General features: G+C 42.4%; 1 protein-coding gene across 1 annotated transcript in view; it reads right to left on the reverse strand.

Moving 5' to 3' along the window:
- dst (dystonin) overlaps positions 1–17,774 on the reverse strand; it is a 229,974-nt gene that overhangs the window by 70,062 nt on the left and 142,138 nt on the right. The window contains exons 43-47 of the mRNA XM_073834681.1: positions 6,957–7,505; positions 5,028–5,204; positions 3,759–3,882; positions 2,305–2,513; positions 38–355 (exon numbers count right to left, since the gene is read on the reverse strand). Of these exons, the coding sequence (XP_073690782.1) occupies positions 38–355; positions 2,305–2,513; positions 3,759–3,882; positions 5,028–5,204; positions 6,957–7,505 (1,377 nt within the window). The remainder of the gene's footprint in view (positions 1–37; positions 356–2,304; positions 2,514–3,758; positions 3,883–5,027; positions 5,205–6,956; positions 7,506–17,774) is intronic.

The raw sequence follows: 17,774 nt of genomic DNA on the forward strand, positions 1-17,774 counted from the left end.
CTGGGTCTAGGAAGAAAGCACTGAGTGAACAGCATACCTGGACGAGCTGTGAGAGCTCAGTGACGTTCTTTCCTGGCCCGTCTGTTTCTGAGAGAGCCTGTGAGCTCTTCAGCACAAACTGCTGCACCTTCTCAGATGTCTTCTCAAACTGCTCCACCTTGTCTTTGAGCTCATCCATCTTAGCCATCTTCTGCTTGTGCTGCTCAGAGGCGTCAGTGAACCGCTGGGACAAGCCCTCCATCTTAGTCCGGAGTAGGGCGGCAGCGGCCGGTTCAGCGTTCTCCACAAACTTCTTCACCTTTGTCTTCATGGCCAAGATGCTGCTCTGCCTGCTGGACATGTCCTGCTCCAGAGCCTGAAATAGATGAACGTGTTTTTCCCCACATCTTTTTTAACAATGTTTTTCAGGCATTACTGTGTTTATTAAAGGGGTCCTATTATGCTTTTCCACTTTTTGAATTTTTGCCAGTGTGTGGTATGTATGTTTGGACATCTACAAAGATACAAATCTCAAAGTCCACTCCAAAGGGAGATATTTAGTTTAAAAAAAATTCCTTTTCAAGAACTACAACGAACGATAATATCATGTATCGGCGATCTCGCAGGCTGACAATAGGACGAACACTACTGTAGCATATTATTTATTCACCCTCCATGAATCCTAGGTGTATATGACTTCCTTTTTTCAAACAAATGCAATCTGTGTTATATTAAAAATAATCCCGTCACTCCCAAGCTTCAGAACGGCATAGACTGAACGGCATAGACAAGTGTTTCTCTCCATCAGTCCAAAACAAGTCGATCCATAATAAAAAGTGCCTCACATGGCTCCGGGGGGGTCAGTAAAAGCCTCCTTTAGCGATCCGATGTGTTTTTGTAAGAAAATTATCCATATTTAAAACGTAAGAATCACTTTAATCTAGCTTGCTGCTTTGGGAAGGGGTGTGGCAGTACTGAACGCCGTCTAAGCCTAGGGTTGCCACCCGTCCCTTAAAATACGGAATCGTCCCGTATTTGAGAATGAAATTGCGCGTCCCGTTTTGAATCAATACGGGACGGGTTTTGTCCCGTATTTTTTTTTTTTTTTTTTTATAGCAGCGTCTCATGCAAATAATCACTGCGGTAAAGCCAGCCGCGGTTCAGAAAAACACGGTCAAGCCAGCCGCGATTGATTTTAAGTGTGCGCGCATATTAGTGATTACGGTAGTTTCAGAAACAACACAGAGAGAACGCGCTTGCAGAGCGCTTTTCATTTAGACGCCCAGGACTGAGAGATAATACTACAAAATGCTCGTGAATTTTTACTTACTTATTTATTTACATTTCTGCTTTAATATCCGTTTTATTTATTGGTGTACTTGACGGTTCTTTTCTGAGAAATGGGACATTATTAGACTTTAGAGTCTAATAAGTAGAAAAAAAAACAATGATCAGTTCTTATTCAGGACGGCCCATATTATATGCAAAACTCATATGAAACCTTTTTACTGCAGCATTTTTGAGATATGGGACGTTATTACATTTTAACGGGATATATAGACCCCATTTCTAAAAAGTAGAAAAAAACAATGATCAGTTCTTATTCAGGACGTCCCATATTATATGCACAACTCATATGAACCCCCCCCCCCCCCCCGAATGCGTCCCTTATTTTTGGGTATTAAAAGTGGTAACCCTATCTAAGCCGTTTGCCAATTGCAACACGGTGGGACTACTAACCAATCACAACACATTTCATTTTTCGGAAAGCGGACATTCATCAAACCCGCAACTAATCAAGCCATTTGTGCCAGGCTGGGGAGACAGCTATTGTAACAATGTAAATTATGTGAAAAATTGTGCTTTTTTCGAACCACCAAGCATGAGAGCATGTTCTAGTGCACCCCCAAAACAAAATAAAGACTTTGTAAAAGAGCATAATAGGACCCATTTAAAGGTGAAGTCTGTAAGTACAGCACCAAATGGAACAATATAAATAATACTATAGTGTCCCAGACACTATCTATGACTGGCACTGGCCAATTTTAAATTCAAGTAGTCTTTTCTTTACATTGATACAATGGAAGTGAATGGGATCCAAAACTGTTTGGTTACCAAATCTTTTATGTTCCACAGAACAATGAAATGCAAACAGGTTTGGAACAACATGAGATGGTATTTTCACAATTTTGTCAGTAATGCACAATCCAATTCACTTCTATTGTATCAATGTAGAAGAAGAACTTTAAGACTACTTCAATGCTATGTGGTTACAAATTTGTAATATCCATAGAATCTTTGGATGACAGGCCAAAGGTCACATACTGCCTCCTTGCTAAGTGCATCTGCAATGGAGTTGGAGTCCAGTGGCACTTTTGGCGTCTCCTTCACACTGTCTTCCACCTTCTTCATCCAGGACATCATCTCATCCAGGCCGTCCTGCACACTCAGGGAGCGTGTCAGAGTCACCTGCAGCTTCTCATTGCGGTCGCTCACTGACTTCGACAGGTTGTCGTATCTCTCTACAATGTCATCTACAAACAAAAGCTTATTAATAAACGATTTGCTTCCCAAAAATCTTTTATAAATCCCTTTATAAATAGAAAACACTGATCACAGCTATATAAATGCTTCATTCACTAATTTTACTAATTATTGTACTGTCTATATTATATTATTTTATTAATTTAACCAAATTGAATACATTGAGCTATATTAAATAAAACTGAAATTCAACAACAAATAAAAATACATTGCAGCAATGATTTTTTTATTTTATTTTTTTTTTGCTGGGGAGGTGGGGAGAATGTGAAATACTCATGATTAGGGATGATAATCCGAAGCCAAAGCCAAACAAAATTAAACACTGATTACCGAACACGGTTTTTCGTGGTTTTCCCCCATGTATTTTGCCATTTTTTTCACTATTGCAAAAATTAAATAGCCAAAAGGTGCTTTTTACAGTTTTGTCTTGCTTTAAAAAAAAAACCTAACTATTACAAAACAACAATTTAAAAATATTTACTTAACACTGAACACTTTTAACATTCCAGTAGACATTATAGCCTACCAACAAAGTACAATTTAACTTAAAATTAATAAGTTATTATTAATTAATAATATTCTTTGGCCATTTTTAAGACTCCTTTCTTGAATCAGGCATGTGTTTTTTAATGTACAAATAAATGGAGAATGTTACAATAAATGTATTAATAGAGCTGTTGTAATGATTATTATAATTATTTTGGCTTACTTTTTGATTTGATTTTACAGAACAACAGTAAAATTTACAGTGCTGACATTTATGAACGTCAACTTTTATTTTGGTGGAAACCCACAAGAAGACCTCAGTACTACTTTTTGCTGACAGCAACAGATTTATTAAATGATTCTCATCACAAACAGCGCAGCTTTGGACTTTGCCCTGTCAGAATACATACAATTTGTGCATGCATTAGACAACATAACGTTCTGTAGTTTATTTACTAATGGTTTAAGGCCATTTGGGGATTTCAGTCATCATACAGTAACCAGCAACAACCACCCTTTCTCTTGTCATGGAAGACATGCGATGCGATACTAAACAGTCTCTCGCTGTCGGTGCTTGTAATTATTTTTCCTTATTTCTCTGACAGTTTTAAATGCTTCCACACTGGCCACGTTTGCTGCATTAGTGCGCGCCTCTATTTGATCTTTAATTTTTTCCATTACTTCTCTTATTTTTTGTTTGATGTGAGATGTGACCCAGGCATGTTTTTGTGAGATTGTATTTGACTCACCCACTGTCTCCTGAATCTCCTCTGGATTGGACAGGAGGTCTCCCTCTGCGTTGATCAAGGCATCAGCTGTTTTTCTCAGTGTCTCTACCGCAGCCTGACGAGATGTTGTTTGCCCTTGAAGATTCTGCAACAGACCAATACTTATTACAATCCACTACTAGGACTGCAGTCAATAGACTGATTATGTTAAAAGCACAATATCAATGGTGTGTGATCTCTATCAATCTCAATAGGCCATAGTGAGCTGTTTAGCATAAGGACATACAAACAAGGTCAGAAAACAGTTGTAATAAACATCCCTAGAGAACAGTAATGCAGCATGAATACATTTTCTGTGTGTGTATCTAATCTCACGGCTGCTCAGATGAATCTGGTCTGAGCGCATCAAGGAAGAAGTAATCTATTTAGGTGTGATTAGCATTGTCTGCTTCTGTATCCACTCTTGCAAGAACAACAAGCTATAATACGCCACAAGCAAATTAAATCTGAGCTACTGTAAGTTATGTGTGTTGTGGCATGTTGCAAGGGCTATAAATAGACTTAAAAAGTGGAACGACTGTGTCATTTATTTAAAATGCATCTTATATTGGAACGTTCAGTTTTTCTGAAAACAAATAACATTCTCTATATAAAAAAAAGTCACAATAAACATTTAGGTTTTTCAAAGCTGCCTTTGTTTATACCAAGTAAAGTAAATTAAACACTGACTACCAAAATGTTTTTAGTTGTATCTTAAGTGAAAATAATACTTTCATAGCTAGTTCAGACTTTGTTAATGGTAAAATTAAATAGCAAAAATATTATATTAAATATAATATTATATTGATTTTCCAGTTTTAAAAAAAAATATATTAATTAGGCATTGTTTGGTATTCATAATAAATATTCTTTTTAGTTTGTATGCACATTTTTGTCTTTGAGAAAACTAAGTTTTTGTTTGTTTAAAAGAGAGTGAAATGACTGCATATGGGATGCCACTAGACTATAATGATATCCTGAACTCTTTTTATGCTGTCATGATTTTCAGTTGGATGTAGTGGCATTGTTATAAATAATCACATAATATTAAAATTCCAGAAAAGCGATTGTTCAAATGAGACAATAACAATGTTTACACTGTATAGATTGTTTGCCATTTGGTCAATTTTAACCAGGAAATGAACATAGAACACACAAAGATCTCTGCTGTTTGGACACATACATTGCCCAACACATACATTATAATTGTGTCCTAATTTTGTGAACTGAATATAATGATAATGCTCATGCCTTGGTCTCCTCCAGCTGTCTCTGTAGGGTTTGTGGATCTCCAGCAATGGCCTCTGACTGCTGTCGTCTGGACTCTTCCTCAGAAACATTCAGCCACTTCACCAGAGCACCACTGGCATCTTCATACTTCTTGTACTTGTCCACCACATCTTTCAGGTTGTTTCCAAGCTGATTACACTAAAACGCATCAGAAGTATGTTTTTTTGTTATTATTTATTTAAAAGACTGAAGGATTTAATAGTCATATCAGACCTGCTGAATATGGTTTGAATGTTTGCTGAAATTTAGAGGCAAATGCTGCCATCTACTGGTTGTAATCATAAAGTGCTTTATTTCCCATCTAGCAAAATAGATTCAAAACCTTTTGGTTTTTCAAGAATTCAATTATAATCTTCCTAGAAATAGGCTTATTTTTTTAAAGCAAAATTGAAATTTTTATTTCTATCTTTTTGGAGTGACGTCACTTTGTAGGCCGATCGGCAGCTAGTACGCACTGGTTCCCTCGACCAAAAAAAGGCTTTTGGATTATCGCAAAAAAAAAAAAAAAAGCTCTGTGTTCAACCATAGTTCATGAAACTTACACATTTGTCCATCAAGGTAATCCTCACAAAATAATATAACATGTATGAATTTCAAAGCCTAAATACAAACAGCAGAACTAAAAAGCTAAACTTAGGCTATAATCTAACTACATCGGACGTTCACCTTCAACGTCACCACCACCAGAGCCATTGAGAAACATCTATCCTACTTCAACCCATTCAAACACATTGACAGCGCGGAGTTGTTTGGAACTATTGAGCGCTCCATGAACCACGTGACCGCGTGGCGGCGAGATCAAAGCGTGTCGCAACTCTCTTTCTCAGTGGCTCTGACCACCACCATCCTTCCGACAACCTTTTCAAACTTATTTTTAGAATCATGTTCAGTATGACGGATTTACTCTATGGATGAATTTTATTCCATGTTACATGAATCTTTTCATATAAAACTGGAATAAATCCAAAACTAGAGCCAAAATAAAACTGAAATGAAACAATATTAATAAACAGTAAGGAGTGAATAAATGAAATAATCATAAATAAAACATGAAAGCACCTATTTCTGTACATTTCGAAATTAGGTCCATTAAAAGTCAATGAATCCTTGATTAATATGGATATTTTAATTAAAAACGAGTCTCCACGTAGTATTCAATAAAAATCAAGTGCATGAAATTATTAAATGACAGCAGAGTGAGCAAGCTTTTGATTATGGTAAGATTACATTTATTTTAGTGAATAAAGTACCACGTTTCAGCTACCATTTTGTCAGTGTAATTTTATCCTTGCTTCTAGAAAACCCTCAATCTTTCAGCTTTCTAACAGCTTCATGTGGCCGTAAACATTTAATTTTAACGTGTCTTCAAGCACTATGCATCAGTAAAGTTTCACCACGACCACGTAAAGCCTCATTGTATGAACCCAGAGTCTCACCTGGTTACATCAGTAAGAAAATGAGAATCTTCCATACAAAACTATTGGTTGCATTTCAGAGCAAAGCAAAAAAAAAAAAAAAAAACACTGTCGAATGATAATATAAAATACGGGGAACTAACTTAGTTTGGTTATCTACAATTATTAGTCCTATTTAGCAACTTGTTAGCAACCGTCTTTAAAAAAAAACATAGCAGTTTAAAAAAATCACAAGTGGGGTGTAACTGGTGTGTTTAATGTCGTACAATAAAACCTAAAAATATCTTGAGCTTGTGTTAACCACAGAACTTATTTAAAGGATTTAACCAAGATCCCTTTAAAAAAAAAAATAATAATTTGAGACAATAGAACCGGAAGTGCTAAAATGCTAACTCGCATCTGGGTTTTTGCCAACAAAGCGACGTCACAGTTCCCCCACTCTATTCTACATAAAGAGCAAATAAAGCTAAATTACCTGTGAATGCAAGGCTTTGTAGCTACTGCTGGCAGAGTCCAGCCTTTCTTTAACCGCAGCACAAGTCCCAGACATATCAACCAGCGGCAGGCCATCAGCTCCACCAGATTCACTACGCTCACAGGACTTTGCTGCATCCAGCACCTTCTGGCCTGAGATGGTTATAAAGCGCAGATCTCCTTTATGAGAGATGACATCTTCAGAGAAACTCTTCTGTCTCTGTAGATTATTACGCAGAGTGTCCAGACCGGAAGCAGGCACCCCGAGCTCCTCCATTTGCCCGTTGGCCTGCTGTAGCCACGTCTCGAACTCCTCACAGTCCCCCTTGAACTTCTGAAGCTCCTCTTGAACAGTCTGCACCTGCTTCATCTGCTGCTCGGCCTGCGTGAGAGAGGCCTCGTAGCGACCCTTCAGCTCTTTAATGTCCCTCTGTAACTTGTCTTTTTCAGCGGGTGACAGGACCTGAGCCTGTTTGTCGAGTAACGCCTGTGCTGATTGTGTGGCGATGATCAAATCCTGTTGTTGGGACAAGATCTCCTGGTGGTGGGCCTGTAGTGATGAAGAATCGAGAGCTTAGTCATTGTTTAAAATTTTTAAATCATTCTCTTTAGTGAAGTGTTTTTTATTTTATTACAGCGGTGCTTGAAAGTTTGTGACCCCTTCAGATATTTCAATACTTTTCACACCCAATCAACAACTGACTCTTCTGAAAGTTAGACAACCTAATCAAACAAATGTGACCAACATATTATAATCATCATTTATTTATTCAGGAAAATGATCCAATTTTATATTATATATCTGTGAACAGGGACAGGGGTCTTCAACTAAAACGGCTTGAGGTCCAGTAATGAACCCTCCTCACCAGCCGAGGTCCGGACAAATATATATAAAAACTATTTGTGACCCTGGACCACAAAACCAGTCTTAAGTCGCTGGGGTATATTTGTAGCCAAAAATACATTGTATGGGTCAAAATTATTGATTTTTCTTTTATGTCAAAAATCATTAGGAAATTAAGTAAAGATCATGTTACATTAAGATTTTTTGTAAAATTCCTACTGTAAACCTATCAAAATGTAATTTTTGATTAGTAATATGCATTGTTAAGAATTTCATTTGGACAACTTTAAAGGTGATTTTCTCAGTATTTAGATTTTTTGCACCCTTAGATTCCAGATTTTCAAATAGATGTATCTCGGCCAAATATTGTCCTATCATGACAAACTATATATCAATAGAAAGCTTATTTATTGAGCTTTAATATGCTGTATATATCTTAGTTTTGTAAAATTTAACCTTATGACTGGTTTTGTGGTCCAGGGTCACATTTATTTTTTTGCGAGACCAGGGTATCTGCAGAATATTTAAAGGTTGTATCAGTGATTTCTAGCCTGAAACATAAAGTGTCAATTTCAGCTGACCTTTCATCACGATCCGCTCGCTGCCTGCCCCATAAATTGTCTGTGAAAAAAACGCGTCTCTCTGGTCAGCCTAGGGTCCGAGATATGCCAAAAAAACAATCGGCACTACCAACCTTTCCACAGATAAACAAACAGTGTTCCAACCAATCAGTGTCAGGGGTTTGGTGTTGTGGACTTTCGCTCCGCCTCCCTCACATCCCTGCACCAGTAGGAAAGTCCACAACACCAAACCCCTGACGCTGATTGGTTGGAACACTGTTTGATTATCTGTGGAATAGTTGATAGCGCCGATTGTTTTTTGGCATATCTTGGACCCTAGGCTGACCAGAGAGACGCGGTTTTTTCACAGACAATTTATGGAGCAGGCAGCGAGCAGATCGTGAAGAAAGGTCAGCTGAAATTGACACTTTATGTTTTAGGCTAGAAATCGCTGATACAACCTTTAAGCTTAAATACTAGACTTTTAAAGACCTTTATTAAGACCTACACAAAAAATAAATTAAGAAATAAACAAATGACTGTAAAAAGCATGATTTACAATTCAGATGCAGGCTTCACAAAACAAAAAGATTTCTTAAATGATAAACTTTACATTTCAGCCTTCAAGAGTCAAAAGTATCAATTCTTATATTAATTTAAATAATTATTATCAATCAAGTATTATATTAATTAAATAACATATATATATTTTACTGACAGAATTGTTTACATTTTTATAACACTTTATCTTGTCGGTTATTCGTCAGTTCACATTTACAACTCTACGTGTTTGCTGCTTAAAACCATGGATTGATTTTCGCATTGGTCTTTTTGGTATGGGCTGATTGAAAATAGCAGATCATTCTCTTCCAGCAGGAGGCGCTTTCAGAATGGCAGTACACAAAGCAGCGCAGCAGCTGACTATGAAATGATATTTATTTCAGATTTATTCAATAGATAGAATGTGCACATCAGATGCTAAAAGCGCTGTCAGTTTTTACTTTCACTTTCACATATTGCGCAGTTCCCTTCCGGGAACTCTACACTGCGTCCTGAGACACTTTGGGGAACGCCATTGGCGGGCCGCACTCTGAGTCATAGTCCAACGTCCAATGAGAAACAGGAGTGACGTCACAGGCGCGGTGACGTCATCGACCAGGAAGTATAAAAGCACGTGCGTTTGAAGCTGGCGTCAGCTTTTGTCATTCAGCGAGAGCGCTCTATGTCTATTGTCTATCTGTCCCATACTGCTGTTTTTCAGTGCCAGTTTGCACTACTTTTATTTGAGCAGTATGCCTGGGGGAAAACGTTCTTTTAAGAACGAAAGAAGAAAGGCGGTTCAGCGGCCACATAGAAAGTGTGTCCCTCCCTGCCAACGTTTCATTGTTGGTGGGGATACACACGATCTATGTGCGGTCTGCTTGGGAGCGGAGCACGCTAGGTCAGCCCTTGAGGGGGCTGGCTGCCTGCAGTGCGAGCGAATGCCGCTGCGGTTGCTCCGTTCCCGGAAAGCCCTCTTTGAGGAGGGGGCTTTCGTTAGCGTTCCCTGCGGGTCTGGCCCCGCTTCCGTCGAGGCGGAGCGGCAGCTGCACTCGTGGGGATCGCAGCTAGATCTACTAGAGGTAGTGAGACGGGTGATCCCCTATCTCCTTCCCTATCTGGTGGATCGGTAAATCTCCTACTGGATAAGGAAGCCCGCATGCGGTTACTTCCATCCAGAAAGAGTTTTCAACACTTCCCCTATCTTCCTCCGAGGAGGTTGATGTGGAGAACGTGGTCAAAAGTATTCAACCGCCCCCCCTGATGTTGGACGTGCTGACTAATGCAGTAGCTAAGTTAGCACTTCCAAAGCGGAACTTTCTGTTCTTCCCCGATCTGCACACTGAGCTGTCTAGATCAGGGGAAAAACTAGAAAGAAAAGATGATGCCGCGGGTTGAACAGACGCTAGTCAGCTATCTGTCACCCAGCCTGGCATCATCCTTAAAAGTTCCGTCTTTGCTTTCCAGGCCGCCTAAAATGGCTTGATGGGCAAAATGCACACGTGTCGGGGTTGCTGGACGGGAGCATAAAAACCCCAGCCGTGTACCAGCTCCTCACATAAGAGGCTCATATTAGGAGCATTGCAGCCCGTTTCCCTCCGGTGAGACCTAGAGGGCGGGATTGGCAACACTCCTGACTGGGGGCTTCAAAGACTAAGCCCGATCCTAGGGTCGTGCTTTAGTCTAAGAGGTCCTCGGCTAAATGGCCCTGATGGCGGTATCACAGGGCCAATGAGGGCAGCCCCTCTCGAGGAGTCAGGTGCCCCACCGCCTTTTGCGGTGGCCACCTCTCCTCAGGGCCCTCAGGAAATTCGTCAGCTAACCCTGCCAGTGTTACAGGGCGCGGCAGTCTCCCGCGAACATCATTCTCCGGTCTCTCCGCCCGGAGACGTAGCGGAACCAGAGAGTTCGCCACCCCCATGGGGGTTTTTAGAGTGCTTACCTCAGGTGCATCCTGCCAGTTCGCTGTTACAGGTCACCGAGTTAGCTCCTCTAATAAATCCGAGAAAATCTCGAGAGGCTGGTTCCCTTAGTAGATTTTCTGGCAGCGTGGAAGCTACTGCCAAATATTTCTACGTGGGTCCTGCGTACTGTAGAGAAAGGCTATTCCATTCAATTCGGCGCCAAGCCGCCACCTTTCAGCGGGGTATTTCCTACTCTTGTAAGCCCCGAGCAGGCTCTGGTACTGGAACAGGAAGTGAACACTCTCTTGAGGAAGGAGGCCATCGAGGTGGTCCCTCCTCAACACAGAGAATCCGGGTTCTACAGCCGGTACTTCATTGTTCCCAAGAAGGATGGGGGCCTGCGGCCCTTTTTAGATCTCAGACAGCTAAACCTCTCAGTCAGAAAACTGAAGTTCAAAATGTTGACTGTCAGTCAGGTCGTGTCTCAAATCAGGTCCGAGGACTGGTTTGTCACGATAGATCTGAAAGACGCGTACTTTCACGTCTCCATCCTTCCTCAACACCGGAAGTTTCTCAGGTTCGCTTTCAGGGGCAAAGCTTACCAATACAGAGTTCTTCTGTTCGGCCTAGCGCTCTCACCCCGAACTTTCACGAAGTGTGTGGATGCTGCTCTGGCTCCACTGCGACTCCAGGGCATCCGCATAAGAAACCGTCACGTGCTGGTCCGCACAGACAACACTGCGGTGGTCTACTACATAAACCACCAGGGAGGTCTGCGTTCACGCCCCCTATACAAGCTGGCGTACCAGATCATCTTGTGGTCACAAGGGAAGCTTCTCTCATTGAGAGCAGTTCACATTCCTGGACGTCTCAATGTGGGAGCAGACGTCCTGTCGAGGCAGGGGCCGAGGCCCGGGGAATGGATGCTTCACCCCGAGGTGGTGAAGCAGATATGGAGAGTCTTTGGTCAAGCCCAAGTGGACCTCTTTGCGACTCAGGAGACATCGCAATGTCCCCTTTGGTACTCTCTAGTTCCTCCAGCTCCTCTCGGACTGGATGCCATGGTACAGACGTGGCCGAGGCTTCGTCTGTACGCTTTTCCCCCGATCGCTCTGCTCCCGGGAGTTCTGGAAAGAGTACGCCGGTACGGAGTACAGCTGCTGCTAGTAGCCCCGTACTGGCCGGCCCGAGTATGGTTCTCGGATATAATCGCCCTCCTCGACGGCTCTCCATGGGAGATTCCTGTCAGGAGGGACCTTCTTTCTCAGGCTGGGGGCGCAATCTGCCACCCCCACCCAGAGAAGTGGAAGTTATGGGTGTGGCCCCTGAGGGGGCACAACTCATAGAAGCTGGTCTCTCAACTGAGGTTGTTGAGACCATCCTTCAATCCAGAGCTCCCTCTACGAGGAAACTTTATGGCCTAAAGTGGAACCTGTTTGCGTCATGGTGTCATGAACGCCATCTAGACCCAGTCCACTGCCCGGTTGGTACAGTGCTGGAGTTCCTGCAAACTCGTTTGTCCACTGGGTTAGCTCACTCCACCTTGAAGGTGTACGTGGCGGCTATATCGGCTCACCACGCCCTTCAGGGCGGCCTTTCAGTGGGCAAAAACCCCCTGGTCTCACGTTTCCTCCGCGGTGCACTCAGGCTGAGGCCTCGTGCAAGACCGAGAGTCCCTACATGGGACTTAGCTGTGGTGTTGGAGGCGCTGTGTAAACCTCCCTTCGAGCCTCTGGAGGAGGCCTCCGATCGGATGCTTACCCTAAAAACAGCACTGCTGTTGGCGCTAACATCTCTTAAGAGAGTTGGGGACCTGCAGGCCCTTTCAGTGGCCCCTTCTTATATTGACTTTGCCCCAGGGTTGGCCAAAGCATTCCTCTACCCAAGAGCTGGGTACACACCCAAGGTCCCCTCAGTAACACCACAGCCAATAACGCTGCTAGCGTTTTATCCTCCTCCATTCGTGGAGCACGACCAGAGGAAGTATAACTTGATGTGTCCAGTAAGAGCACTAGACACTTATGTCCACAGAGCTGCCCTGTGGCGTAAATCAGAGCAATTGTTTGTCCGTTACGGCCCCCCTAAGAGGGGGTGCCCGGCTTCCAAGCCTACTATCAGTAAGTGGATCGTTGATGCCATCTCTACTGCATACGAGTCCTCTGGTCTCCCATCCCCGATGGGAGTCAAGGCTCACTCAACTCGAGGCGTTGCAGCCTCCAAAGCTCTGATGGCAGGTGTCCCGATCCAGGACATCTGCAGTGCGGCGGGTTGGTCCTCACCTCTAACGTTCGTCAGATTCTACGAACTAGACCTCAGAGCCACTCCGGGCTCAGTCATCTTTCAGCCCTAGCAAAAAGGCTAGGCTCAAGAGGTCAAAAGGCACTTTCCTTCTAACAAGGAAAAGAGATTCTACCCCTTTCGTTCTGGCAATTTCCCCAGACAAAGGCGTATGATTCTCCTCAATAATTGTTCCTCCTGGTCTGGCAGGTCCCCAGACAGGAGATGTATCCCCACCATCTTGGTCTGGCACCTCCCAGGCAAGTGGTGTGTTATCCTGCCTCGTGTGCCCGAGGGCCGAGGCCTGTATTCCTCGTGTCTGATGGTTGATCACAGACAGAGATGAATTCCAGTGCCCTGGCAAGATCACCAGGCACTCCTTATGTCCCTCTTGTACTGGCTGTAACGCAGACAATGGACTACCACTTCTCCTCGTGTGCCTGAGGGCCGAATAGCACTTCTCCCCCTGCGCTGGTCATATGACAGGCAGCGGTTGAGACCCCTATCCTCGTGTACCTGAGGGCCGAGGTCTATTTATCCCTCTTGTCTGGTGGCTGATCACAGACAGAGATGAATTCCAGTGCCCTGGCAAGATCACCAGGCACTTCTTGTGTCCCTCTTGTACTGGCTGTAATGCAGACAAAGGACCACTATCTCTCCTCGTGTGCCTGGGGGCCGAGGTTTATTTATCCCTGTTGTCTGGTGACTGATCACAGACAGAGATGAATTCCAGTGTCCTGGCAAGCTTTACCAGACACTTCTCGAGTCCCTCTTGTACTGGCTGTAATGCAGACAAAGGACCACTATTTCTCCTCGTGTGCCTGAGGGCCGAGGTTCATTTATCCCTCTTGTCTGGTGGCTGATCACAGACAGAGATGAATTCCAGTGCCCTGGCAAGATCACCAGGCACTTCTTGCGTCCCTCTTGTACTGGCTGTAACGCAGACAAAGGACCGCCATTCCTCCTCGAGTGCCTGAGGGCCGAGGAGCATTTCTCCCCCTGCGCTGGTCTCAGGACAGGCAGCGGTCGAGAACACTATCCTCGTGTGCCCGAGGGCCGAGGCTCAGGTATCCCTCTTGTCTGGTGGTGGATCACAGACAGAGATGAATTCCAGTGCCCTGGCAAGGTCACCAGGCACTCCTTGCGTCCCTCTTGTTCTGGCTGTAACGCAGACAAAGGACCACCATTTCTCCTCGAGTGCCTGAGGGCCGAGGCTCATTATCCCTCTTGTCTGGTGTTGGATCACAGACAGAGATGTATTACCACTCGCGTCCTGGCAAGATCACCAGGCGGAGTTACCACAGTGTCTCATCAGGTGAGTATTCTAGACACTTTCCCTTCTCGGTCTTGTGAGACCAGACGAAGGACGATATGACCTCGTGGGCTCGAGGGCCGAGGTACTCTCTTCCCTCTGATCTGGTGGGCTCCACAGTCAGAGATGTATTACCACCCATGCTCTGGCAAGTTCCCCAGGCTGAGGTTTGTTACCAGACACTACCTTTTTCCACCCTTGTCCTAGCAGACACTAGGCAGGGCTCGGAAATTATGGGGGCGTTGATACCTCGTTCCCCAAAGTGTCTCAGGACGCAGTGTAGAGTTCCCGGAAGGGAACGTCTCAGGTTACGTATGTAACCCTGGTTCCCTGAGGGAACGAGACACTGCGTCTCGGACCATAATTCCCGCATCCCTGCTGCGTTCGCTTCATTCCTATGAGCTGACGCCAGCTTCAAACGCACGTGCTTTTATACTTCCTGGTCGATGACGTCACCGCGCCTGTGACGTCACTCCCGTTTCTCATTGGACGTTGGCTCAGAGTGCGGCCCGCCAATGCCGTTCCCCAAAGTGTCTCAGGACGCAGTGTCTCGTTCCCTCAGGGAACCAGGGTTACATACGTAACCTGAGACGTTTTCACGCTGCTTGTGTGATATCCATTGGCTCACCTTCATGGTTTAAAACATAAATTGTTATAAAAAGAAAGTATATAGAAAAAACATATCTTTAAAATATTGCGACGTAACCCCAACATAATGCCATTGCTTTTCATTCACTGAAAGCTACATCTGTCTGCGCCAATCTCTGCTCTCATCACTGCAGGGAAGGCTGCACCCAAACGCAGACCCTGATGTACTTGACATAAATTTTATTTATTAGAAATTAGCATTTGGTATTTTTTTTTTTTATTTCATTATGTCAAAAGCCTTCACGATCCACAAGGACGCATCTCCAGGGCTCGCAAAATTTCAAAATCTCTAGTAGCCCTTCGGGCAGGTACTCTTCAGGTTTTGGTAGCCCGAAAATTAATTTAACTAGCCCAAATAAAAACCTTTTTTTTTTTAAATATAGAAAATCAGATAGGACTCTATACTTAATCAAAAATGTTTTCAATACACAAATATAAACAAATATCAGGGAAGGAATGTTATTTCACTATTTGGTATATCTGCAGAATTTTTAAATATCAATTTAAGGCAATTTATAAATCGAGTATATCATTTATTATATTTATTTAAAGCATAAATATTACTGTCTTAATTGTTTAGTATTTTAGAAGGCACATTAACTTCCTTCACATTTACAACTCTATAGCAGTGTCTCATATAGAAGGCTGCGCCCTCCGGAGGTCGAATCCTCTGGAGGTTGCATCCTTTGTAGGACGTGTATACGAAGTGTCCTTAACTTAGAACAAAAACGAGACAGCCTTCGTAGGACGGGTGAAAAAAAAGGACAAGTGGAAAAGGAAACAGGATTTATCACGTTGCTATGCCAACAAATTTAGAGCATCGTTGCACACTCACAAATGAAGGAAAATTATTTTTAAATTCGGAAAGTAATTTGAGAGAAAAAAAAAGTTTTTACTTGTTTTATTTTATTCAATGCTTGAAGAGCTGCAGCATATCTGTTAGAGAAAAAAATAGGAGGATATTAAGAACAAAGTTTATCCGTTTTTACCGATTTAAATGATAAACACCACATCTTCGCTTGTGTGTACATCTGCCGGTGCCGACATTTTTCAAATTAACGACAGTTGTTTACGGCGACGCAAATAATTGTGGGTTATCTGTAGTAGCAAAGGATACACCTCATGCATCCTTCGAATTCCTGTGAAAGAAGGTCGCATTCGGAGGTCGCATTCGAAGTGTCCTACTTGCTTTTCTGAAATGAGACAGCCTCGATGACGTATGCAGCCTTCGAATGCGACCTTCAGAGGGCACATCCTTCTAAATGAGACACAGCTTATGTGTTTGCTGCATAAAAACATAGGTCGATAATTGCAATCATGACCATAGAAACAGCTGAAAAATATGTGGAAATAAAAATTAATTCTCTGTCACGAGGGGGCGCTTTAGGAGCGCTGAAATACTACGGTTTCCCTAGTAACGGTGTCATGAGAAATCCAGTCCCCACCCGGAATCGGGTCTCCATTAGGACCCAGAGTGATCTTATTGGTTCAATTGACTACTAATGGGTATTATTTTTAGTGCCTGATTACAATTCCTGCAAAATCACGTTATATTTTATATAATTAGAAATGCGTTATAATGACCATAAATGTGTTTTAAATTGCATAGTAGAATTACGTTTTTAAAACATAATAGAACAGCGTTTTACACTAATAGTGAATTATTATCGTTTTCTGAATATACATTGACAATTAAAACCACTTAAAAATTGATTTACTCGAGCATTATTTATCAGACGTTATACCATTTAAATACGTTTTTTCCATAAAGAAATTATTGTGGTTAATTACAAATTGATACGTTATTAAATTACTTTTTTATAGTATAATTACATAATTGTAATAGATGTATTATATCTATGTTGTTTTTTATAAAAATATAAAACATTTTTGATCAGGCATTACCGCCGGGATCCTAAAGGAGACCTGATTCCGGGGCGGACTCGATTTCTCACTACAACAGCTGTACACAAAGCAGCTTTAACTTTGTTTTATCAGCATAAAAATGAAAATGCCTATTACACGTTTCTGAGGACAGTCGGTTCACTTTAGATACATTTACTGTATATAAAGACATCCGTGCTGTGTTTTGACTTTGAAACGTCCAGCCCTATCGTGATTCTCGTCTTTCCGTCCCCAAATGTAAGACCTCCTAAATTATAATTAAGAATTTTCTTATACTATTTAACATATTTAAAACTTTTTATGGCCTTAAATTTGATACAACTAAATTGAGGAGTTCAAGGACCTGCAGGAGCCCTCTACTTTAGGATAGCCCGTCGGGCAGGCCGGTCAAACATTTTGGTAGCCCGACTGGAAAATACAATAGCCCCGGGACGTCGGGCTAGCGATTTTGCGAGCCCTGATCTCGCAGACCGCATTCGGTCTGCCAGTTGACGACCCAGGCTCTAGGATTACCCAAAGTAACTTTTAAGCAACTAAAGGATTTTCTCACCATGGCTAATGTTCATGTTCATCATCACCATTAGGAGAGCACTCAATAACCATGGGTGGGTTTCAAGGAGAAAGCCACTGCTCACTAAAAAGAACATTGCTGCTGTCTGCAGTTTGCTAAAATCTTTTTAGGCTATTAGAGAAATGTTTTGTGGACAGATGAGACTAAAATAGAACTTTATGATTTAAATGACAAGAGTTATGTTTAGAGAAAGGAAAACACTACATTCCAGAATGAGAAAGTTATCCAATCAGTAAAACATGGTGTCAGGACATCTGC

The sequence above is a fragment of the Garra rufa genome, chromosome 2 (genome assembly GCF_049309525.1).
Source record: "Garra rufa chromosome 2, GarRuf1.0, whole genome shotgun sequence".
Lineage (NCBI taxonomy): Eukaryota > Metazoa > Chordata > Actinopteri > Cypriniformes > Cyprinidae > Garra > Garra rufa.